At 41.3% G+C, this 27,315-nt stretch overlaps 1 protein-coding gene and 1 long non-coding RNA gene across 5 annotated transcripts in view; one reads left to right on the top strand and one right to left on the bottom strand.

The window, feature by feature from the left end:
- Nucleotides 1-20,334, bottom strand: part of LOC111247765 (pyrokinin-1 receptor-like) — a 32,343-nt gene extending 12,009 nt beyond the window's left edge. Inside the window, exons 1-2 of the mRNA XM_022799083.2 lie at nt 15,825-20,334; nt 15,082-15,494 (exon numbers count right to left, since the gene is read on the bottom strand). Of these exons, the coding sequence (XP_022654818.1) occupies nt 15,082-15,494; nt 15,825-16,375 (964 nt within the window). The 5' untranslated portion in view covers nt 16,376-20,334. The remainder of the gene's footprint in view (nt 1-15,081; nt 15,495-15,824) is intronic.
- On the top strand, nt 722-27,315 carry LOC147756734 (uncharacterized). 4 transcript variants are annotated; one of them, XR_015323087.1, is made up of 4 exons: nt 722-1,203; nt 1,399-1,674; nt 26,331-26,388; nt 26,799-27,315. It is a non-coding gene; the product is annotated as an uncharacterized LOC147756734 (long non-coding RNA). The 4 variants fall into 4 exon arrangements; XR_015323089.1 differs by having other exon boundaries at nt 1,395-1,674; XR_015323085.1 differs by lacking the exon at nt 722-1,203 and adding an exon at nt 4,825-4,901 and having other exon boundaries at nt 1,214-1,674.

Genomic DNA, 27,315 nt, shown 5'->3' with positions numbered 1-27,315 from the left:
GATTAATCAGTTGGCGCAAAAACGGCCGCGTCAGATAGGTTGGGAGGCGAAGCTTGAAAAACGAGGATCGAAGTAATTTCAATTAAATTAGATCTGAAATTGAAATCACTTTCTGATTTCTGTCTACTGGCTTCAATGATGACTGGACAGAACCAAAATATATACACGAGCAAAGTTACCAAAAAATGATAAAAAGACAAACATGTGGAATTAAGTTAAGCTAAGTGCCGATCCTGTCTTCATTCCAGGCGCAGCCCAATGTCGCTTCACGTTCGGTTTACGTTTCATTTGAAGTCCGCTATTGTATGAACAGCGTACGTAGCACCGTAAAAGTTTGGCGCAAGCATAAACTTTAAGAAACTGGGTTAACACGCCAAGATATGGCTAAAGAGATCGAATGATGTTGTCGGCGCTGCGCTGGCATTGTTTTTGTTGTCGCAAATCTGTCTCAAGTTTCTTCTTTCTCCATACGCTTCTTCACAATTTTAATTCAATCAAGATTTATGCCGCAGCTAAAAATTTCCATCTTAAATTTCGTTCCTTACCTTCAAGCCATTTTCATAATTAAACACCTGCCCAGAACTCGCTTAGAAGATTGATCACCAGCAGCTATCGAAAGTAGTCGCCTTTGTCAACAGTGTAGTGCTTTTGTACCTTTTTTCTTTGTTTATCTAGCAGATATCGCCGCTATCAGTTTCGACTTACCGAGCAGTGACTTTGATACGCGAAGATACATCTGGCAAAAAGCGTCCGATTCAACATTTTGTATTTCTTTCTATAAAACGCTAGCAGTAACCTTAAAACACCAACCAACAACTTCTATTCCCAAATCGTTTCTTCGCAATCATTTGGCCGTTTGGCACGTACTCATCGCCATGTAAAGGCTTATTCCGTTTGTCCGTCTCTCGATCGCCGTGGTGTTGGTCGTGAATAGTAGCGAACCAGTTACAACTATCGCTATTTAGGTATCGGCGAACTGCTCTCAACCGTGTAAATAGCGTCTGCTATACAACTGCATGAGCTAAGGAAGCACCGAAATGTTACGTATCCATATCGACATACCGATGGATTGTCGCCAATCAATTGGTACATATTATCAATCAGCTTGACGTTGAGAACGATCAGATAAACAAGGAGCAAACATGGGTACCAGTAGCGAGGAATAAGAAAGATATATATCACCGCGTAGACATCATCAGAGGGGTATGTACCATCATTGTTTCAGGTCATTTGACTGCTGCCACAACTATATAGCTGTTATCTACTGGTGATTTATTTTAGTCGAACAAGCTCACTCTAATGATATGGACACTATTCTTCGTGACGTATAAAAAATGGGTTGACGTCTTGTGATGATTTCCGCTGGTAATTCAACATAATAATGGTACAATAAGCTAGATGGTGTTCCGGGATGTTCTTCCACCAACACTGAATGTGAGGATCAATGGATTAAGTCAGCGGACGTTAACGCCAACAAGCACGGAAACTGTGAAAGGTGACTTATGATGCCACGACAATGGCATATATAGAAGTAAACCACTGTGAACGATTGCGAGCTTCATCTGCCTAAAAAGACCTGGGAAGATTACTCGTCACCGGCACTAATCGGAGTCACAGGTCGACTGGTCATCATCAAAAAAGCAACCAATGATGTTCACGACGTCGTTCTGTGAGGTCTGTCTTGATCACTCTAGTCAATTGTTGGGTCACTGAAAAAGGCGTTTGGTGAGGTAACTGCAAATGGGTAGAACTTTTACAAGCCTTTAGTATAATCCCCTATGTTAGGAGTTTTATATCCGGCATCGCCGTTAGACATTCCATCTGATCGCTGGCTGGCTCCCAGCACAAAACAAACTCTGTCTATGCACGGGTTCGAACTTACCTCCCCCCCCCCACGAAATACAACCAGCAAAGTTCAAAGTGTCACGCTCATGCGAATCAATGCTATCCTATTTTTTAAATCCTAAACCTTTAACTGTGAGTAAACTATGTCATACCTGCGGTCGTAGATAGAAATTGAATTTAGAATATGAGAGTGTGTACGCGTTGTTCGCTACGGCTGTAAAACCTTTATACTATCAACTATCCACTATGAGTAAGGTTTTTTTTTTAAAACTAGATCGCCCCGTGTTTTGACTGGTCAAGTATTCTAACTTGTTTAATTAGAGCTGAATTTGGAGTTAATTTACGTTATAGGAAAGATTAGAATCGGATACTGATAGATGGACATTACGCTTTAGCAATTGATAAATAGATTGCATCGATCCTATGTAGCATCCTGTGTAATATAGTTCGTGGACCGAATAAGATAAGGCGAAAAATAGAATAGTTTATGCCGGAAAAGAATTATTTTCGTCGGATTCCATGAGCTAACAACTTCAAAATGATTCACTACCATCTATTTTCCGTCTGACGATTCCTTCTATAGTACTAGAACATTCTAACAGCTATCTCTAAAGACAGGTGTGGTCAAGGTTCTTATTCATATAGGCGTATTCATACAAGGAACCCTCCAGTTCCTAATCAAAATTGACCTGAGCGTGAATGTTTCTACAAAAACAGATCGAGCTTTCATTAAAACGATGAGTTTTCATCAATTTTATTGTAAGGTTTTTATGTAAGATTTTACTAACACTGCAGATCGGTTGGCTTGGTTCCTCATTCCTTACTTTGCCTTGCAAGGCGCACTTCATTGAAGCACAATGTACTAGAACGACGCATTGGCCTCGAATGCCGTTAACAATATAAATGGGTACATGTAAAAGGTTCTAGAATCGGATCCTTTTCAGCGTTTAAATCAGTGTGACATAGGTCGTTACAGGGGTTTGATAGATAGAAGTGCGACTTAATTATCTCTTACTGGCGACCCAACTGTTCTGTTGGGTTTTCTCAAGTGTAGTTGTATATGATTCCTCTATGACTTGGGTAGGTGGCTAATTGCATGAGAATTTACATCGTCTCAAGGTCAATGGTCCGACACGTTCGATTTAATTAGACGTACATTGAGCATGATAATTAGAGGACATACATCAACAAGTTGATCCGCCTTGGGTTCAGCTACCTTGTGGGTGTTTATTTTTATCATGCATAATGGGAAGGATGGAACAACATACCCTTTTTCTCCATTTCTCTCTACTAGGCCCGTGTCTAGGCTTATAGTAAGCCCTTAGTCCGAGGCATCGTCCTGTGTCGTTTAATAGTAAGTGTTTTGAAGAAATTAGTCACCTGAGTGAAATATTTTATGCAACAAAACTACTGGTTTTTTAGTTTCTACAGTAATTCTATTAGAGTTTGATATTACGCCATTCATTGACAGGGAAGATATAGATGATGGTCAAAATGCTAGTCGTTGAGAGAGATCTTCGCCTTTGTTTGACGGCCTGCAAAGTGCAACTCCTCGAGACGACCAAACTCATCTCTTCTACTGGCGTCAGCAGGTCTCATAGTAGCTAGTATAGCGGATGCTTTAGACACCGCTGCTTCGGAAGGGCTATGATAAGGCGTAAGCCATGAGCTACGATGAGGTTCCGGTCTGTATAGGACGGTCCCGTATAAAAAGGTCGACTTCTTAATTGCCAAGACTAAGATCACAAGGACTATGCTGATAAGAACTTGTAAGAGTCACACGTACGCCAGCTTACATTGAGCCGCAACACTAACAATATTTAATTTTATTCGAGAAAGAAGAAATATTGATAAATCATGTTTGATTTCGATTGTGTTCAATTGTACGGGAGCAATTTTCCGCTAAAGGAGGTTCTACGCGTACCAGGCGTTATGACAAAATGGGTAAATTATTAGTAACAATTAAGGAGTAAATACAGTAAAATAAATAAGCTAAGTTATCTTGTGAGTCTGCATAGTTATAGGTACAGCCCAGCGCAACGAGTATTCGAAAACGTCCACTCTCATTTCTTGAGACTCTCAAGATGTAGGAGTCCGTCGGTGAACAAATAGCGCACTTACTTTGTTATGTACAGGTATAGAAACAGTAGCCACTGGCTCAGAACCGACATCCATTATATTTATTGTATATCTCAACAAAATGTTACACCATTCATTTTGATCATCACCTACATATTATAATCCTCGCCAAAATTTAGCTTTACCGCTTTGGTCTTTTCATGCAGAACTCTATTTGACTCGTAGTAGTTTGCGTACAATACTACGTGCATTCAAGAACGGTGGCGTTTTCAAAGGGTCAAGCCACCCGGCCACTATAATTCATAGGACCAGACCATCTACAAGTGGAAATTAGCCAGCTCGATCTTTTTGCTAGCCTGAGTTTAATAACTGTCAGCTCAGCCTGATCGCTGTCAGACGCTGCTGAATCAAATAAGCACGATGTCTATCTGCAGTTGTTAAGTGCTTGATCTGAAACAGAGACGTTTCTACCCGGGCTCAAGTATGTTACGCGTCGTGAACGCGTGGGTCACGTCCCTTCCGTCAAGGTGCCCATCGAAACGCTAGGCTCTATCCTCCTAATTTAGCCCTTTTAAAAAATTGGATTTTTAACTAGTAGAGCGTTCAGATTACTGGTAAATAGAAAATTGCACCCAATTGAAGGCGTAGCTTAACTACAGATTATACATCTGCCGGTTGAAATGGGATGCTGGCCAAGGACATGTCGAGGTCAAACATGTGACCTGAGATAACTTCAGCTAACTTTAAACAGAGCATATAAATAGGTAACTAGCAAGTATTAGATGGCAAGTACACTAATCATCCAGCGAAATCCGTAAAGTTGGTACTGGCACAAATGAATCTTTAAAAAAGGCTAATTATACAGCGGTATTAAAATATTTAACTTGTATTGTTCGTAAGTGTAAGATACAACATTGGTGTATCGGACTACGACTTCTGCAATCGTCTCATAGCCATAAAACGCACTGGATAACCAGGTAAATATATAAACCGGAATCAATTCAAACCCTAGAGAATAGATACCATTTTAATAGTGAATATCCAATTGTACCGACTGCGTCAATATAGTCGATGAAATTATAGAGAATTATTATTTGTATTTTATTACTCTAATTATATTATTGTATATTACCAGTAGAATCGTCTGTCTGATTTGTATTGCGTTTGCGTATTTAATTATATCTCAAAACTCACAGAGCTGTATGTTGAGGAACCACTTGTTTACACATGAACAGTCACAAATACCCATTTTGTTCTACACAAATAGATGCCGCCTATCCACTTCATTGATCATTTTCACAACTAACGCCCCCCTGTGCTTAAAAATATAATATATAATAGAAACGCAGCCTTTGCACCGAGCTGAGTGCGAGCGTCTCCGTCGAACGGATGAAAGTCCGCTAGATCATGAGCAGACATGTGAAATCTGCCATGTCTGCAGATATTTGTAAGGCTTAATGTATCTTGTACGTTTGCTGCCCACTACGGGATGAGTGATCATCGACTTCAATACATGTGTTGAGTATCGGAGTTTTAACATCTCCACGAGTAGTTCAGTGAATCAGTCAGTTGCCTGCTATGGTAACAGTGAGGCGTTCTTTTCGTGTGCCAGAAAGCCCCAAGAGTTAACTCACCGCACGAAGCTGTATGCGCTTTCGTTGTTGTAATCGTACATCCCACATGGCAATATGAAATATCGTTATTGACTAACATTATAAATGAAACCAGTGGTACATACATGTATCTTTGTACGTGAAATCGTGTACGCGCACCACGTTATCCAGTTGTTCTGAATACTAAGCAAGGTATAAAATATGTGGCGACCAAAACTCGGTCCATGACATACGGAGTAGGAGTTCAGAGGGGTCCTGGACTCGCACGGCCTGAAACCTGCAAGTCGTTGAATTAGATCTGCGCAGTTTGTTTTTACTTAGTTCGGTGATTACAGTTACTATGTACTGACCAGAAATGAATTAGCGGTACCAAATCGTTTGTTACCGCTAACCTCAGTTGCCCTTTGCTTCCATAGTCGCCATTGCCACGAAATGCATGAATGCCCAGAGATAATCATTTAACAATTTTCAAGGCTTTGTTATTTCTTCTGCACTTTTGCTGTCACCACTCGGACATATTGTCTTCTACATGCTTCTTGAAACACAATAGGCCCTTTGGCCGACGTCGGCCGATGCAGTGAATGAAGTCACCCACACCGAAAAGAGTAGGTTGAATGAGATGAATAAAAAAGTAACCACTTTATCAAGTCAAATGGGGTCCTTTGCGAAAAACGATGGACTTCGAACAGAAAGGACCTATTCAGACCAACGTTCCGTATGCTGTGACCTCTTCTCGCCGCGCGTCAGACTTTGGCGTCTGATCAGCTTGCAGAAAAAATTACAGTATCTTTTCTCATATGTCTGAATCATAGAATAAGCAATCTAGTGCTGGTAGTTGTGTCTCACTGAGCCTCACCATATGAAAATAATAAATAGGGTATATATGTTCGTACACATATCGGACGATTAACTCACTATGATATGAGTCATTGTAGCGGAACATTTGGATACTAAGCTACCCAGTTAGCTGAAAATAAGCTTTCTAGCATTGTTCTCTTCGCTGAACGTTGTACTGTGCCGGCATCAATAGATCACATATGGTGATGCTCTACATCGTTCACTTATCCGCATCTTCCTGAGTTGTAATAAAGACTGTAGATTTCCGGTCAGCGCATTAGCAACAGTCTTCCATTTCATAACGTTCGTAATGGAACGGGTTCGTAGAATTTCGATGTCATATACGATGATGCCACAGTATCAAAAAGCTTTCCATATGGAAACAAAAATATCGGAAATCAAAAAGCTGGAGCCTATGAATAAACAGCAGGTGCCGTCAAACACAAACAAACAGGGGCCGTCAAACACAAACAAACAGGGGCCGTCATAGAGGAAAGATAAAATAAGTAAAATTGTTTTTACTGGCTTGGATGTATTTTAATATTATATATACCATACGAGTCGTTAACACAGCTTTGGTTATTGAGGTGAAACGTTTTCGTTTAAGGTAAGTTTTACTTAGACAACGGAGTTAGCTAGTAGATCGCGTTCTATATTGCTGGTAGTACTCATTAAGCGACCCCCGCTGTCAAAGCTAACTGACAAGACAATATTACCATTGTGTTAGTTAACAGATACGAGTATTGAAATTTTCATTAACGTGTGTAGTCCTTGTCAGGCATAAAAGTCTCGCCTTACCCTGGTACTTCTGCAGCAAGAAAACTATACGTTCCCATGACAGCGTAAGACAATGATAATGGCGGTCAGACTAAGATAAATTATTTATTCATTGTGCTATGTCTAAGCCGTGATACGGAACTTATGAATACTACAGAAAATCGCTAGAAAAGCAGCAGTAGCAGCATTCAAATGTATCAGGGCATATAATGATTCTGCGGAAACCATTTAAGTATGTCCAACGTTGTTAACTTACCTTATCTCGAGAACAGAAATCTAGAACAGAAATTTAGTTCGGCGTTTTTCACTGTAATTTACCAAACCGATACCGTAAAACGAATGTTATAAAAAGGTGTAGATACAAAGAACAGTGTCCTGAACACTTTCTATGAAACTAGGACCTTGACTTTGTACAAGTGCATATTTTTTTCTTTTATTTAGGTTAACTTAAAAACAGACTCACTTACAACAGCTTTTATTAGCAAAACCCGCATCGCTATAAATGAACGACAGGAAATTAGTGAAACGTGTACACCTGGCTGATGCGTCCTAGGCTAACTTACGATAATCTCCTTTATGGCACGGTAAAGTGTAACCCAATGTAGCCATAAGATCCGTTCTACCAAAAACACAAGAATTACGCAAGGACCCTAACGATCTAAGATATTGCATTGGCTTGAGAGAAGGTGGGAACTCTTAGAGACCTGCGCGGCATAGACAAGTGCGGCCAGCGAACATTGTACTCTAGACAGATTGCGCTATGGCTGTATTCAGATATCCCGAACGCCATCGTGTGAAAATGCGTCCAGACGTTGGCCCGCGTAAGAGTAGCGTGAGCGATTCAAATTTATTCAAAACATATGTTAAATTGAGATATTGTGTCAGGTCCACATATATATATATGGACCGCGCGATGATCATTCTCAAATGTAGAGTTTCGTTTGAAGAAGCAATATTTTCCTATATATATATACATTGATATCTTGAAGTCTAGAAGGCCTGGGAGCAGGTCTTACGCTAGATCATACCAAGGCAGTTTTTGTAGCAGTAGAAACCTCTCGGCCTAAACACCGTCATGATCATTGTTGTTTTTACTATAGATAAAATTTTTCATGCCACAACCTGGATCTGCATTATCGTAATGCCCGTCACAAACATGTCCACAGAACTATTATGTAATGAACATCTCATTTCGACTACAAGTTCTATAATTAGCTTTCGGTATTACTCATTCAGCATTATAATTAGTATCATAGCTCTCATTATAGCAAAAAGAGCCTAGGGCGAACTACTGCAAGATCTTTGAATAGACTAGGTGTCGACGTGTCTCCCACTGAGCTTTGCGAAGATAGTGAAAACCTTGGCAATCGCCTCGCTTAAACGTGCGTTCACTAAATGAGGTTTGCGCATTTTCAAACACATCTGGCCGCTCAGGTCGGTGTCGACTTTTTTTTTAAAGAGTCCTTGTCTATCGTTGCTGTTGCTGAAATGCAACGGTCTGCATAGACGTACGTCATATATATACATATAGGTAGAGAAAGATAGTCCAGTGTTAATTGCCGAGACTAATGCTAAATAATCCCCATAGGTTTGGGTATCATCCATTAGATATATCCTTTCAGGCCACTAATCTACCAGCTTCTGTTACTCGTGTCTTTCTTCCATCGCTCATACAGTGGCCGCGAGCCTCTTAGGACCTCTCATCTGATAATACTGCTTAGCCCGTTTGCCGGCGGCGTTGTTCATGCCACCTTGCCTATCATCAGATAACTAACGTAATGATATAACCCTCTATTGTACGTTCATGTTTTTTGATTCTGGCTCGCCGGATCGACAACAACAATGACAAATTACAAAGGGGAGACTCGAGAAAGCCACGGTAGTATAGGCAAACCAGAAGGCGGTGAACGCAACGAGATTAGCAGCTCATCCTCAAATAGTATAGCAAAACTTTTTGCAAATTCAGATTTCCACTCCACACCCTAGCAGCTGTTTCGGTGAGCGACAACGACACCACACTGTTTGCTGTGCAGTGGCCCCCGCGGCCAACGTTTACAATACTACAACCGTTTCCCAGTTATGGCTCCTAGTTTTTTTTACGCTGCAGACCGGATGAGCAGAACTGACGCTGACCGGCGGCGCCCAAAGCTGCAATTGTTGCTCGGCCCTTAGCGATCAGCCAGCGGTCAGCAACGATCAACTAGAACCTTTGTCATTGTTGCTTTCATACGTTGGCTTTTGAGGACGTCAGAAGGAGTATCTGTGGTCCGGTGAGAGCCCGCGTCCGCCTGAAGCCTGCATACGTAAATACATGCATGCTCGTAGCTTCATGCGTACGCTGCGCTACTACCAGCAACGGTCGCGTAAAGCAACGAGAGTATCAAGGCAGACATGGCCTTTAGGGATGTCAGTGGAATTCGTCTACTCAACCAGATTAGGGTTGATATCGCTGGGCGGCTGACGAGCGGGCGGTCTTTATGTTCCTTAGCTTTTGCTGCCCTTATTTTTTTTTAAGAAGATCACGGTCAAGTTGATGGAGACGCTGATAGTGGCTGTCGGGGCCGGTGAGCGAAACAAACTTCCAATATCTGTGAGGATGAGTCGTGCCTTCTGTGGCACTGTATCTAAAATTTATGTTTTTCGGGCCTCCGTCAATCGTTGGACGGTCCAGGCTTGCTAGGTTTTTCTATCTGACTATTAATTGTGTCGACTTATGTTAGCCTGCTAAGCAATATATCATGCCTTCGCAGCTATAGTAGAAATAGTTTTGAGCGCGGAAACTCTTTCGGACCTGATGAACATCCTTATTTCAAAAGCTGAGCCCAGAGACAAGTGTATGGCATATACGCTTTGCATTATATATACGCATGCGTAATTGAGCCTTCAATCCAAGCATGTTTGGGGAACATCTTTTCTTGTTGCGGGTTAATGCTGTACTATCGAAGCAGTTAGACGTTCTAGCATGGAGCTGTAATCATATAGAAAATGATGCGACTTTTCCCTTTGGCCTATTATTCAAGCCTGCTAGAGAATAAGCTATATCGTACGTTAAAACGCAAACCGTCATAATTATGTGTTGCTTTCGTTCTACTAGAAAGTTATATTATTGAAGCAGATACTATTTACCGTTCAGGCCGGACGACTAGGAGCTCCGTGAGAATATTGTCTAGTTATAAAACTCAAACACGTGTTATGATTACGTATTGGCCTTTCAATATGAACGATGCTTCTATTGACTGTGGCCTAGAAATAGGACTTAAGGCAGACACAATCTGTGCAGGGCATTCGAGTGATGTGTTCGTACAAATAATCCACCCGTCAACGGGAATCATTCGAATCCTGTGTCCCTTTCGACATAAGGAAAACACTCGTTTAAAACAGAATTAACTCATTAGAAGCTGACCAATCAATACCGTCTAATCAATAAACCAGAAGCTAGATAGGTGAAGTAAAATTACCTTTGTTCTGGTTCCTTGTTTGGAATATGTTGGGTACAACACTATAATTCGATTATCTAGCTCTGAGCTACGCATCTAGGTACCTGTACTCTGAGAACGAAATCTCTCAGACTTCGTCTCAGAAATGATTCACTTATCTAGCTGACTCCCACGTTAGGAAAGAGGAGTTTAAAAGTAGTTATTGTACGTAAGCAAACGCGCTATGTGTTTATGCAAGTTATTTCTAGCCCAGCATTTAATGTGTGAAAGCTAAATCTCGATCATTTAATCTGTATAATGGTGTATATATACCTGTGTGTATATATTACAACACAGCACGGAACTTTTCTAGTTAGGATATTAGCATACAAGTTAGAGGTAAACAGTGATGTTACATAGAAGACCTATCCTTATCTTTGTCACACGGAAGCTATGCTATTGTGACGGAACGCATCAGTGAAACGAGACAGCGCAGCCTTCGAATGAGTTCAAGCTTTTTTCTTAAGCTCTCTAATTCCTAGGACACGCCTGCCTAAATTCCGGCCATACCTTCGCATGTAACATTCCTTTGCATACAGTAATGCCACCTTTGCACGTCCTTGATGCCCGAGATGTTGACATATTTCGAGGGCAGAAAAGCGAAACAAGCACAGGCATCATCCTGAAACCAACCGTCTTCGATGGTGTTTGTAACTTTTTTTTAATTAAAATTTGGCTTAACAATTTGGTAAATATTGTATTTCCAGAAAAATCTTATTGATATAATTCAGCTCATGATTGAAAAGCATTTACCTCTAAAAGGATAATGAACAACAAAACGTGCGGCGTCCATTCAGCGTAGCGACGTTACATAAGCATCTTTCTAGCTCTCAGTGGAAAAAGTACTCGGGAGTCAAAGGAAGCATTGGTTTGTATCGAGTCAGTATGGTAAACATGTTGCAGAAGTGACGCATTATACTTTCCTTCGTAACTAATAGACTAAGCTTTTTTTAAAGCAATCGGCATAGTGCATACTGTGATAATATGTTGCAATCGCCAATGAAACATTTGACCGGGCCATTTCTCCATAAGTAATTTCTTCCGCTTGAGCTCAAAAGCCAAAAGATGCAAATCAAAGCAGAAATATGCACCACCCCATTGAGCAGGTCGTTTGCATTGGCGGCCAAGTCCTTACTTCCTACCGGACCGTTTGCTACCTATGTATTGTGACTTTGTCGATCTATCATTTCTTCTTTTTGCCGCCTTGTGAGACTTCGAGGATCAGGATTTGGATAGATCTTAGTTCCTTCGCCGGTAATCATTCTCATTTGTGATTATACAGATTCCTGTTGCTTTTGCTGGAGGTAGGTAGCGCTGACACTGCCATTGCTATTACTGCCCTTATGAAAACAAGATGGCTGCCCGCCCTCTGCACCTCCTTGTCATGACGATAGCAGCTTCGTCGATCCATTTGATAACGTATGTATATTGGCTAAAGCGTTTCTTGCGTAAGCGGCGTTACCAGTCTTGTCTTGCTGCCCAGTGGCCTCCCGAGTCCATGGTAAGAAGGGACCGGCGCTAACAAAAGCGGATTAGAAGCTGTACAGGTGTTTAATCTGGCTAACGAATAGACATCGAATTACGTGCATCGTGTGCAAAATGTATGATACATAGGCAATAAGCACGCTGACACACCTGACGGCGACATGCACGAGGTGACGTAGCTTTTTTCCGCGTACTATGATGTGATTTCGCAGACCCTCATCGAAACGAACCGAAAATATATATGTACGCTTATTTCTTTTAGCCGCTAAATAACTTGAGGAGGAATCACTCCGCTTCGCTGTTCGATACTCATAATGTCTACATCTTACATAGTAAGATTACAAGGTAAGGTAAATAGAAGGCGCGATACCAGTTTCACGCGCTAAATGCATTATGAACACAATTGCTTCTATAACAGCGTAGCCGTTCCATCGAAATTATCTGGCAGTTAGTTAGTGCACGTTCGTTAGCAATTAAGCAAATTCAGAAGGTAAACCTAAAAAAAGGCCCCTATTTACAAACAAACAGGCCTGCCACGAATCATTAACGGTAACCTACGTAGTTTGCTCCAGTTGCCCGAAATGTGAGTATATCACTGACAAATACTATCTATCAAATGTCATCGTTTAGCTGGTCTCTGTTGCGACAAGATTTCGAAGCTCGCATGGAGATTTCCCTAATTAACCAGCCCAGCGCCGCCTCAACACAGTGAAAGCGTCCGGGGTTTGTCAAAAGCAAATGAGCAACAATCAGACTCACCGGCGGTCGATCTGTCTGTCCGATTTCTGCCTTCTCTCGAAACAACTCCCTCCAGAGGGAATTAGTGAGAGAGTCAATGAAGGATAACTCTATAGGATAATGAATAATCTCATTTGTAGGTACTTGTTTATGAGACGGGACAATACACTGATACTATGAATTTTAGTATCGAGAAAAAGGTGATCAGATGACGAGAGAATGGTGTGACTTTGCAGGCGGATTACTTATCGTTCTTTATTTTAGGATTTGCTTATAACAAACTCTGTGATATTGTTGCTATAATGATGTTATCATCACAGAATTGATGCACGTTAGATGGCCTGTTAAATGTCCTATGATTATACTTTACGCAAGGCTCTTACATGAGTCGGTAGACATGAGTTCGATAGGACAAGGCGTTTTTAAAACAGATCCCTTACGCAAGAAGTAATCGTACGAAAAAAAAAAAAAGCAACGAATGATTAAAGCCCAGCGTGCGACTAGAGAAAAGGCGACTGTAGACGATTGTTTCCACTAAGGGAAACCCATAGAACAATAAAAAGTAACAAAAGAAATAAATGCCAATATTATTACCATGAATATCACTACTTGCGTTTACTGGTCAATTACGAAGATCTAACGCCTTTTTAGCTTTATCAACGTCTGAGCATTTGCTTAGACACTGTGGCGGGTTATATGTCATCGTACTAAAACGAATCTCTAATAGAAAGCTTTGCAGAACAAGCGATAGATAAAGCTAGCATTAGTTCACAGTGATGAGAGACGCTTTGTAAATGGGTACACAGAAAGTAGAAAGGGCACTAAAAGTACAGGAAGATCTCGAATGTGATCGGCATATTTATAGTATTTACGACATTTATACTGAAAACGATTATTCTAGCCGCTCGAGCAGAATGGGTCGGTGAGCACCAGTATCAATCTTCAGCTATTCCGATGCAGCCCAGACCCATTCTCCCAAAGTAGTGTTATCAAATGCCACATTTTCTACCAGAAACGATGTATTTCGATCGTATATACACTAATATGACCATTGTTACATTAGCTTTGTGCTATAGACAGAGGCTGTGCTCATAGAGCTGAAAGTTTATTGACGTTTTTCGAGGCAGGACAAAAGGCTTAACTATGATTAACGGCTGTCCTATATATTATGGAGGTAACAGTGGATCAATGGTTTTTAGTTAAATCGTCCGCGCTACCCATTGATAATAGTATAGTTGGAAATGCAGATCGTTACGATTACGGATTCTACACGTACATATCAATGTCATTCAGTTGCCACCTTTTATTCTGATTAATGAACTATCCGGTCGTTTCTCCTATTATACTACTATTATTATATATAGTTGTCTGTCGTGCCTTCCAATTTTTTTAATTTTATGGATCAGTGGAGATATTCGCACGGGGAGCCCTTATACATTTTTTCATAACTCTATCACCGATTTATTTTCATTTATACCAAGATCCAGCCGTTCCCTGTGTTCAAGAGGCGAGCATAATGCACGGCTTATACCCATGAGAACTTCCTTAGTTCTTTCATAACACCGCCGCCCATATGTTATAGTCACGTATGTCAAATTTTCAAAAAAATACCACCTTCAAAAAACGTGATGCCATCCACTTAAAGCAGCTTACGGTGCTCACATACATTTGTAATACTCCGACGAACGAAAGTAATATGCAGTCTAGAAATTGACACGTTTATAGCAACATAGTAAAAGAAAAAACATGATAGTTCGGAAGAGACTATGGGTAATTTTCGCACAGGCTTTTGTCGATAAGCTAAAATTTTCAGGTTTCATGTCCTTCGAGTTTAAAATGCATGCTTAAAGTATGCTTAAAGCGTCTCGGTGACTATATGATGTACGAGATCTTAAAGGCGCTAGCATGTGAATGCTATGAACGTGGCCTTACCTTTGTCGTTTCTCATAAATTTAACGTATCCAGGCTCGGCAAATAGACGTAGCGCGAATCTAACCAGCCACACGTCTTAAAATTAGTTTTTAATCAATTCCCTCTCTCACGCACATACACACACTCTCTCCTATATATATATATATCGGATCAACGTGCAGTCTATCCGTACCCCATACATCACACGGTCCGATACTTGATATTAGTCTACCTCTCGCCACAGACCATATAGCATACCTGTTATTTCATTCGTATCGACGGTCACAGAATAGGTCGGCTCTCAGGTTCTGTTTACTTACCTAACATTTTTACGACAGCCCTCTTCGAACCACCACCGGTGTGTCTGGGCGTTTTGCAACTTGTCCGTATACTCCCGTTTTCATCACGGCAGCTCTGCTGCTGTTGCTGCAACTGTTGTCGATTATGCTGGTGATGCTGTCGGGTATCTGGCGAAACGTCACCCCTGGTCCCCGCACTCGCCGATCTTCTCAGCTGCAAACCGATGAGCACATACAGAACTACGATGACGGTTAGCGGCATGATAAAAAATAGTACCGTTGATATCAAGAACATGTTCGGTAGAAAATTATTCACAACTGTACAGATGCCATCCTCGTTTAAACCATACTGTGCAACGATCGGATAGGCACTCGTCGCTGCAGCAATCCATACGATTAAGATGGTCTTCACAGCGCGTTCCAATGTTGACACTCTGAAAACAATGAGCTGGTGTTGCGCGAGTACATTCGTTATATATATATCTATATATATGTATATAAGCTATATAGCTTCCAGCCGCGTAAGCTTACAGGGGACAACGACGTGAAAATAACGCTAGCAAAAACTAGGGTGCCAATTAGAAAGGTCGACCGCCAGTTAATATTGAATTCTGCCTAAACAATAACTAGCTGCTGTTATGCAGATACCTGCTATCGTCTGAAGCGACTCCTAATTACGCATTTTTAACAACATCAATTTCCTAATAATTACTATAGGTATGGGCGTGTATGCTGGGTGTAAAACTGCTTCTTATCGAATTTACCTGTGTGCCCTGAGCGGGTGACAGATGGCGACGTAACGCTCCATAGTGAACGCTGTTATTGTAAGTATCGAAGCGTCCGTCGCCGTCTCTGACAGAAACCCTCTTGCTATGCAGAACGTATAGCTGACCTTCTGTTCGGACGCCCATAACTGTATGGTATCGTTTGGCAAACCCAGCAACAGTAAAAGCAAGTCCGAGATTGATAACGAGAATAGGTAGTAGTTCGTTGCCGTATGCATGTACCGATTGAGCGCGATTACAAGACATGTGCAGATGTTGCCAAACACCCCCGTGATGAAAATCACACTATAAAAAATAGTCATGGTGATTTTCTCGGATATGACACGCTCGTCCTGCATTTCTGCTTCGGCCGTTGTTACGAAGTGATTGCTGCTGTTTAATACGGATACCGCCATCGCCAACAGCTCCTCGCTAAGGTTTCGCTGAGCAATAGTGCTTAGGTTACCACCCGCCATCATGGCGAACAAGGCCATAGTGATGTTGTTTGACGCTGGCCGTAAATAATGGCTATGTTCTTGAGCAGGCTCCATGCTCGTCTCTCTATTTAGCACGGTATAGTTGTCGATTAAGTATTGTGCAGTAGAGGGTGGCTCGAGGAAGCTACCCAAGTGCAGATCCTCCAGGTTAGGTACAGCCTGACAAACTTTCAGCACGGCACGGTGATTATGGAATGTTGGGATGCTAATCCCAGAATGTTATCAAATCTGTTACTTGGTTGACTACGATGATATCAATTCTCGTATTTTCTTTGAACGTTAAATGTACACCGTCCTCGGACACGCTAGAAGACTGCTACGGATATTTCACACCGAGCTTAGGGAAGCAGTGCACGGAAAACTCCTCTGATTCAACACAGCCGACTTGATATCGAATTGACATTATGAAATTGAGGTATCCACAACGTTTTTAGGCACTGATCTTCACTTGTCCACAAAACTGTCATTGCTGAATTTTGCATTGAAGGTATATTTACAGCCTGTACGAGAACTAAGCTTCACAACGTACCACTATAGTTCACACGGCTGAATGATGCTTAGAACGATGCACTGTCCTTGAGCCACTACACTTCAAAGAACTCTCTTTGAGTCAGCACCGATTTTTCACGTTTTTCCGGCTAGCAGGTCACAGCTTGCGCTTCCCACGCACCCAACTCTCTAATTGACGAGGTACTTTCGACCCTTTTACTACTGCGTATTTTAGCCGTTTTCTTGATTGGCCGATTCAGAGGTATATCTATTTTTGCTTAGCGAATTTCTGTATTGTTTGCAGAACTGAACTGAGCAAGAGCTGAATATGACTTAGAGAAATGCTGTTTTTTGTTTCGTTGTGTCGTCATTATTAGTTAACGTTTTACACGACTGCTATACATTCTGCTATCTGTTCTTTACACGTAGTCGTTATCCTTTCGATTGTGTCATCCCGGGACTAGTTGGGCTGTTTGTTTACCCATGATAACCGTCTCTCCAGTGACAAAACCGTCTATATGTACTGTAACTTAAAGAAACCCTGTCCTGCTCAACGCTGCTTCACTTAATTTCTTTGAACTGCGATAGAAATAATCTTCGAAGTATTCGTAACTCCTGCCGCTGCCGATTTTCCACCCGCTCGCCTGACAGGTGATAGCTTGGACGTCCTGGGGCGACGATATCGACGTGTTAGGTGTAGCAACCGTGGGCATTTATCGGCATCTTGCGTTACGTTATACCGCTATTGACAATTCATTTTAACAGTGACTTTGGTCAAGTAGAAACATAGCAGCTTATTGCTTTCTGGTTCGGATTTTCCTGAGTGCTGGATATTGACGTGTCGAACGCTTCTGCTATAACCGAAAGTATTTCCCTACGTCGGTTAGAGGCACTTGTTTCGCCGTTATGCGTTATTGTTGCTGTTGCGTATGCTACTACAAATCGTCGAAATGGCCAAACAAAGTGTCAAAAGGGAAACTTTTGAAGATAAACTGTACTCAGGTCACCTAGCAGCCTATTGGCAGCCTCGTACTCGGTGCGGCACATACCTAACTCACCTTAAACAGGCACTGATAGGATTTTGGGCGAGGTCAGGCCATGTGGCCAGCCCAGATCACGGAATATTGAAACTCAATTAGGAAGTCTTTGTTCGAATTTGGTAAAAATTCCCTCCTAGTTCAAAGTAGGCCTGTGAGCTTAATATAACTTTTAGATAAGCGATACATATTTCTAGTCAACGACGGCGCTTTGACGCATGTGGAAAGTCATCGTTGGTTAAAAGAAGTCATTAGCGTCAGGAACAGCGTCGGCGTACACTGCAGTAATGCTCTAGGGTCGAAATAGTAATCTGAGCAAAAAACTATCATATTTTTAGCTTTGACAACTTCAGACCCTGTATGTTTTCATCGGAGTTCAAAACTTTCAACCTTTTAGCCTGTCGTTTTAACGCTGTCAGAAATCTCTTCTGTCTACTGGAGACGCTCCGTGGTACAAGGGTTCGTATCGGGATGCGCAATTTTTCTTGACGACTTGCAAAACCCCGATTGACGGTTGCCCAACTAAGGATAGAATAGGTTGGGTTCTTTGAACCGCGACCATCGAATCAATAACGAGTAATCAATAGCCTGGAGGCCGAATAATGCTTTGGGATTTCGATAATTATTCGGTAATGGAGAGAGTGGTAAATGTCTTCTAAATGCCGCTATCTGCTTCGGTCACTCACAAAGGACAACGTAAACGCCGCGTTATATCCATCACCGTGGTACAATTGATCATACGCGAGCTTCGTTCGCCTTCTTTAACGGACAACTTTTATTTGACCCGAGTCGACACCTATCGTCGTCTGTACACAAGTTACCAATACTTTCTTTTCCTGAGGCCCTACGCTATCCGAATACCGGAAAACGGAACTTCGTTGTAAGAATAACACACGCTTGTACGCGTTGTACACTTCAAGTGCATAATCTTCCTTTTGAAGAATGTTTCGAAGCGCCCTCAACAAAGATATATGGCTCCTTATTTTCTTTACCAGTTAATCTGTATTATATGCATAGCCACTAGTGGACAATTAACAATTAAAAGTTAATGCTCCAATGGCTATCAATGACGTGCAGAAACTACATGTAAATACTTCTATGAAGGGCGCTGATTACTTAGGCTGATTCTGGTAACAGTTCTGCCACAGACAACTCCAGCTCAAATGCCAAGATTTTGAGCCAACTCGGATCCCCTTCGCTTAGGGGTTTACCACTACCGTATGAAACTATTTCGTTTAGTATTCCGTAGTATAAGGACCGCTGGACTGGTCCTACCGAGCACAGGTATTATGCGTCCTTGTCAATACACCAAAACAAAATGACCCGCAACTTATTAGCACCAACTAAAATTATATTCGCCTATCACAGATAAACGAAAAGTACAAACAGAAAAATTGAACGGTTTAGAATCGTAATCTTTAGTGCAGTCTTACAAACGCGAGTTCAGTCATTGTCCTTGTTAATGATTTACGTATGAGCGACGCTGAGACAAACGTTGCCGATTGATTCCGCGCGCTATAAAACGATTAGAAAAAAGTTACTTAATTCTCTTCGTTGTACTTAACAATGCACTGGCACCTTCCATAGCTGGTTTTTTTCTTCACAGTTCACACACCTCGATACTTATAGCGGCCTATTGGTACTGTCGCTACTATTGCAGGACACTTTCCCTGCGTGCCTACCTTTCTCCCGCCGATCGTGTAGCTACAGCTAGCCTCAAGCAACGTGCCTTGCTTAGGGCCGCAATCTTGTTGAGAAGCTTAAAAAAGCCTTTAACTTCTGAGACAACTACTATCAGTGTTGTCAGATCACCGGTATAGTGAGCGGCAATTATCGTTACCAATCGCGCTAACGGAGTAACTAGCACAGTTGCAATTGCTTCGACAAGTCCAACATTTGCGGTCACAGACACACACAATAGACTGCGACAGATAAACGAAGTCAAATGGATGGACATACACAAGAATATCCTAAGTGTTTTCGACCCTGGTCAGTGTCTTCTCCGAATCAGCGTTAGCAGAACTGTTGGCAGTAGCGTTGCCTTGAGTCGCTGGCCATTTTGACCGTTACTTCGTATGAGATCTGCCTGATGATCTGGTGGCGGCATTCAGTGCTTCGACAAGAACTAAGACAGACTCACGAGCAGTAGTTGTTGCTCTGGCGGCATCAACAGGAGTAGTAAAAATAGCAGAAGAACCATAAATTGTCTCTCCACTACAGCAGGCATGTCGGCTATAAGTACTTACTAAGGTCCATGTTATTGTTGATAACTAATGTTTGTTGCCGATTAAAGCAGCACTCGTTTTTTTACTATACTCGATGTTACCAGCGCTGCTGTTGTAAAGGCCGTGGCACTTTCGGTCGTTATTTCCAGTAAACAGACGTCGTACCGTTTGTGAGTAAAGTAAGCGAACTACAACAACATCGAGTCCGTCGTTTGCCCTATCTTGGTCACTGTTGCCTCTGCGAACGAAGCCCGCGTTGCGGCGCCTCTACATCAGCCGAGTGCAAACGCAGGCTCTGCCAAAACTGCTACGCCGTCGTCATCGCCGCCGCCGCCGCCGCCGCCGCCGCCATCGTCGCCGCTGATGTTCTTCGTGTTGGGTGCGCGCACTGACTTCTCCGGCACTCTCCACTCCTTTCCAAAGCGCTCTTCCTCAAACCACTTACCAAGGCGGGTGGCGTTCGGGCAGGTGGCTGCTGCTACTCTGCTTTCGACCAGACTTAGTTGACGAGCTTGAAAGCTGAGGGTAGGTCTATGACAAGCCTTACCATTATGCCATGGTGGGCAGCATTGCATACCCGGTTTAGGCGGTCCCTTCCCTCCGCTTGGTTCCTTGTTTCCCTTTCTTACTGGTGAGGTTTTCGTCGTGGAGGTCCGGCTTGGCATAGCCCGAACAGATCGGTGCACAGCCACACGATGGCCGCAGCTGTTCTGTGTTCCTCGCTTCATTCCCTTTCTTTTAGCACTTTAATATTCTTCAACGGCGCTCATGGCGACCTCTGGTGAGCGACGATGCAAATGAATAGCACGTACGGAAACCCATTTTGTTATCATGCTGGGGTCGATAGAGATAATGTCAAAGGGAAAATCGTGCTGCATTTGATGTAGGTGAGCAAGGGGCTTCCGGCTGAAAATTCCGTGTCGTGATGAAAGGCTTTTTTGAGCTCCGCAAAAAATCTGCCATGGAAAAGATAGCTATTACCTGTTGTTATGAAATAGCCTATTTTAACACTGTCGACCGGTGTTTCGGGTCAGCAAAGCAGTCTTTTAGCGCAGAACTCTATCTTAACCCTGTCGGTACCTACCTGACAAAGGTCCACCGCACGCGTTGAATCGAAAACACGGTTTGGTAACATTCAGTGCCTTAAGGAATTTGTCACCAAAAATGCTATTGTCCGTAGATCGGAACTTTTTTGGTTTGCATTTTGATTACGCTTACGGTGTGAGAACGCGTTAATGGGCAATGACAGCCTTTCGAAGGATCAATGGTACCGATGAGTCAAAAAACAATAAAAACAGAACTAATATATATAGTACATAATAAATATATCTATATGCAACACAGGCATCTATAATAATAAATACGAGATGCCACACAGATAAATAAAGCTGCCTAGAATCACAAATATGATAGTATTATACCACTTGTATATATTTTGGGAAAAATAAATGAGAAATAATTTAATTTTATTGTCTTAAATTGTATTCCAAAATGCTTGGCCGTTTATTTAAGAAATACAGTACAAAGAGGCGAACATAGCAAAATCATACTTATGGTAAATTTGGATCTCGAGCTGGAAGGTCGTAAGTGCGATGTGTGATTTCACACTAAGTAATGACCTTTGACATTCTCTATAATGCTTGTCTAGTTAAATCAAGTTAAATGTGTTTATATACAAATAAAAAAAAGCAAGTTAATTTATGATTCTTTTGCAAAATTAACTTGAAGCTTCCTCAACCAACTTTACATCTCTTAAAGTTGGAAATTTTAGAGTAATAAAGAGGTAATCCGATAGGCTCACATAATTACGAATGCCCAGCGTAGGCGAAACGAAGCATTTTTTCCACGATCCATTTACATACTATTCAGTTGCATAATATCAGACAGACCTCACGCATTACCCATAGACAATTGTCGATAACGGCTAGCCCATCGTTGGATCGTATCAACATCGTATCGAAATGCCAATTACCGTAAAAAAGTATTCGAATAAATTCAAATCTTGACAACAAAACGGTTGATAGTGTACCGGCTTTTGACAGGACGAGCAGTGGCACAATGCAAGGCCCGCTTTGCAAATCCAGTTGGTCGCAACTGGCTAGTTCTCCTCATCACCTCAATCCGACCTACTCACCTCTGCAGCCTAATCCCGCAGGGATAAGGCTTACAAGCCGGGTAAGTCAGTCAGGCCGGCCAATCAAACAAGCCCATCCACTCGTGAATTTCAGACATGCTGTGAGGTATTTTCAAACCACCATGTCTATTAGACTCGGCGTAAACGCGTTTGTTTAACATAGAAATGCAGTAGCTGTGGATGGCGGGGGATGTGTGTATTTATGTGGTGACAGAAATCAAAATTAATGGAACGAAGATTAGCAAAGGAACCGCTTTATGGGTTCATTGATTTTACTCGCCGTTTATACCGAAATGTGTGTGTGTGGGGGGGGGGGGGGGTGGACTAGCCTTTATCATCACTCTACTCACACAGATGGACGTGACCAGATAAAATTGTTCTTGTCTGTTTACTTTGGTTTTGTATAATTTGCAAAGTAAAGAACAATGACACACATTTTCCAGATTTAAGAGTCTTTCGAGAAAAATTGACCAAAAATCGAAAGCAGCATGGAAAGTGAGTAATCTTATCGTAACGAATAGGCATAGTAGGCTCAGATTGCGTAACATCTATCTCTTCTAGGCCAATGATCATAGCAAACGTTACTTTGACTCCGTAAGATTACCATAGATACGTTAATGTTCATACGTCAACAGGTCCGTCTTATACCATCGTAGGATACTAGCGTCTTGTTTTTTCACAAATACGTAGAATACCATATTTGAAGAGCTTTTCCGCTCGCTCTTTTTTCATTGCTGCCATATGAAAAGGTCCGCGTAATCGCCGTTCTGGTGTATAGCGCCACATCACAGCCGACAGATAACCAATGATACGTTACGTAACGAACCACAGCAAGTTGAACAGATCGAGTAGTTCTATATACAATTTATAGTACAACAGTTTCAATCTAAAACCGCCACTGCTCTATATACGCGAAGTAAATAGATTGGCCTTAATTTCTAGTTATAGACGCGTGGATGTGGGTCCAGCAGACGAGGCTTAACCGTAGATCTCCACCCTAATATCACAGTAGTACCCACAATTGTCGACATTTATTGGAATTAAGATTAAGCCGAGAGAGACTCTTCGAACAATCTACTCATGTTAGGATTAAAAAAACAGACGACTAAATAAACGTACACACAGGATAGACTAAGGTTCAAGTCCACTTTAATAGGGCGAAGTAGCGCGTTTTTTGAAAAATTTATGCTCATAATTTAAGATGCAGTTGCCTAAACCGTAAACGTACCGTAAAGATATTTAACTATGAACAAGCTTACCTTTTCTGCCACCCTACTTCTGCATACGTTAGTCTAGTAAATGGTACGTGGAATCATAGCGACTTCGATTGTATGAGACCTCCTCAACGGTTTTCCCTACAAGGCGTAATTCTCAAACAAAAATGGGCGTGTTCGTCAACGTATACGATCATTCTCAGCTAACAGCCTTTGATAGGATAAACGAAGCTCTGTGTCGACGCGATACTATTAGGTTTCGCCTTGTGTCCCACTTCCACCAAATTATTTAAAAACGGCCAAAATGTATTCATTTCTATGACAAAATCAAAACAAAATGCCCATAGAGATTAGCTAACGATAACGAGCGAGATGCTTGAAGACAGGCCATTGGACTGTGTAAGCATGAAGGAATACAAGATGCCTGAAGCATACTTCATTAATACAGGTAACACTGTATGAAAAGTACTTGCTTCTCTCAGTAAAATCTACACGATTGCAGTTAATGCTGAAACACAAATCTGCCAAAACGGTAGATAAAAAAAAAAAAAAAAACGAATGCCATGTACAATATATCGCAAAACTAACTTTTGAATTTTGGATGCTTTGAACTATTTTACGCAGTTCCCTCTCGATAGGAAGTTGTTTTGGGCTAAGACAAGCTAGTGGAAGTTTTTTTCATAACTTTCTTAGCTTAGCCTTTTGCAGTCTTAATTAGGCACTTTAATTGGACTTTTAAGAAAACCTTACTTATATTATATATATTACAACGTTATAATTGCTAACATAACAACGTCATTTTAAAAACCCCAGATTATCATTTTATATATATATATATATATATATATATATATATATATATCAGTAAAAATGAATAATGTTCTTTTTTCTTGCCGAGAAATTGCAGGGAACGTATAATTAGGTGTGAAACGAGGTCACGTTGAATATTTACTTGGGACACATTTGTACCTAATAACGAGCTCCATAAGGTTTCGCAAAAGTATATGCTACATCATTACAATAGTCAGGATGTTATGACATATTTGTCAATTATAATATCTCTCTCTTAGTGATAAAACTACTTGTAACTAGAAAAATTCAATGTCAGAGCCGAGCTAACTAATGCCCAAACACGGTGCGCGTCTCCCATAATCTCTTCGAGTACAAAGTTTCTACCGATATTATCTAGAAGGAATAGACGACTCGCTTCGATCAGAAAGCTATTACGGTCGCCAGTGCTTTCACTAACGGCCGCGAGAATCGTTTGGCTTGGTGTCATCGAGTTAAATTATTCCAAATACAAACTAAAGAGCCGCTGTCGTGGCCCCGTCCACTGAAAAAAAAAAAAAAAGATGATTGAAATTCGCGACGAGGAGCATTTTTGATGTTCAAGCCAAGTGCGAATATAAATTTTTTGCGTCACGCATGGAATGGGCAGCTTACCAATTTCACCCTGAACCTCTGAGGGAAGTGTTTGTATTCTTAGTGACGCAATCCTGAACGATGTTCTTTTTGATCAACGAAAAAAAATTGTCAAATTTCTAAAATGAACCGAAGAAGCTCAGCAACGCCGCGACGCCATACTGCTGAAAATGCGATAGAACCTAATATAATACATGAGATATTCTGGCATGCATGCAAGGGGCCCCCTTGTACAAACGATAAAATATCCCTATTGGTAGGTGCAAAGAAAAGGACCACGTTACTTTCTGAGGTCATCAAGGATCTATCTGATCCTTGAAGCCTGCACTTTTTACTACCTGCAGTCGACTACATTTGTGAACGCGAGACCTCGGCCGACTTTAGGACGTGGCTTTGTCGTAGCCATCCTGCTAATCCCGTACGCTTGCTAGGAATTCTGAGAACATTTACTGTCTTTATGAGCTCGTTTGGTTAATGTCTGATATCTGAACTTTCTAAATAATTTGTTCGACCCCTTCACAATAGGATAGATGGTACATTTGCTATATATAAAGGGAGCGTATTTACCAAATGTCATAACAGACGACGATCGTAGCAGTTAGCTCATTGTAGAAATTTGCGTAGAACATGAAAGACCAACTATGACACACTGCCATCGGTATAATGAAATTGTGATAAATCTACGTTCCCTGCAAGCTCTGTCGTGTTTGTTTGCGTTTCTCATTGCCTAGAAACGCTTTCTCAAAATCTATATTCAATCCACAAATCCGCCGTCGTTTCTCAACGAAAAATATCTACATGTGTAAGGAAGCGGAGAAGAGTTTACCATTCCCCAATAGATAGGCATAAAGGAACTATTCCTGCAGCGGGACAAAACAGAGCAGGATCGAAAGCCTGGACCATGTCGGTGGACCATCGGTGGCCGGTAAACGTAAGAGGTAAAGAAATGGCGCACTTTATGCCGAGCAATCCTGCGTCAACGCTCCGACCGGCAAGAACTGGTTTATTTGATAAGACTGAGAGTCTACTTTGTAGAAAGAATTTGGTATAGTAAATGGTTAAGGGACCTTGTGACTATTAATAACATTTTATTAATATATAGTGGATAATTCTGTCGTTATAAAGTACCGTCAATCGTAAGCAACGTGCGGCACAAACGCCGAGAAAGGAACGATCGACGGGTGTGCAATTGAAGTTTCTGAAAAAAAATCAAGAAGTTCAATTGCTGTCTACGTACGTACGCCGGAGACGCGATATATAGATGTGTACTTTTGTATTTGTCTCTCTTCTAAGCTAAATATCATTTAATGTTTTCCCAGTACTCGTTTCTTGATCTAGAAAAACTGTATGATAGGTAAAAAACAATAGATTGGTTTTGAGGCAAGCTTTATACTGTTTTCGACTGTCGTCTCAGCGATAACTAAACTAACAATCATATGAGTAAATTAAGTTATCTGTAGACTTAATTTGATTTAACCTTTTCCTCAGATTTGCCATCCCACCGGAGAATGGAACACAAAACGACAGACGCAGACAGAAGAAACCGGTAATGGCGTTTGCTATTTTCGAGCGAGAACTCGGTCGAGTGAAGATCCAAAGATATTTCAAAATTTTTGATTTACTATAAAGACGAAAATAGTATTAATCTGTAGCATTTTTTGGATACAATTTATAAAGAGCCATTTTCGAGCCACTCATATTCAGGGAGCTAAAGGTTAGAGAATGATCACTCATGATGCAAGATTTCGATTCAGGAAAAATAGGCCCCCTGTCCAATGAAACCTAAAAATTTGCACTCCAAACAAATTATCCAACATATGTTAATGCACGTTTTTTTCAACTGCATGCTTTCCCTACACCCTACTAGCTTACCATCTCTTCTTGCAAACACGGCCTAAATGAGTGTCTAGTAACTGATTACAATACTAACGAAGATAATGGTTATGTTCCTTGCAGACTGCTTCCATAAATGACTTTTACATACTAATTCGGGCTATATTGTCGTAGAAGGACTGGCACATGGTACCACAATGTTTTGTTGAACTCAGCAAATCTTCCGATCCTAGTTTTCTCGGAGCGAACAGAATCTGCTCAGGATAATAGCGCTTTGTCTTTTCTTGATCAAACATGTTCTGAAGTATTTGACGATGGGATTTTGCCGTTCGCGATGCCGCCATGGTTCGGCGTAATGGTTTCAGCGTTGCTGTCAGATGACAAGTATAATTTTATATGAAATTTTGGTATTTCATGCAGTCGTATCGATTCTAATGAGATACGATCAAGGGTATTAAACTATTCGTATTATACTATCAGCTGTCGCTGTGTAACGCGCGTTCTTTAAGTGCATTGCAAAAATATCTAAAAATAACGAGAATGCTTCCATGATAGTTCAGCGTAGATAAAAAAAAATAGTATCAGATATTGATTGATGGTTATGAATATGTCGAATAAAGAAAATATGTAAAAAAAATCG

This window comes from Varroa destructor, unplaced genomic scaffold (assembly GCF_002443255.2).
Source record: "Varroa destructor unplaced genomic scaffold, Vdes_3.0 BEIS01000003.1, whole genome shotgun sequence".
Taxonomy (NCBI): Eukaryota; Metazoa; Arthropoda; class Arachnida; order Mesostigmata; family Varroidae; genus Varroa; species Varroa destructor.
The sequence above is the reverse complement of the archived record's forward strand: the minus strand, read 5'-3'. Positions and strand labels throughout refer to the sequence as shown.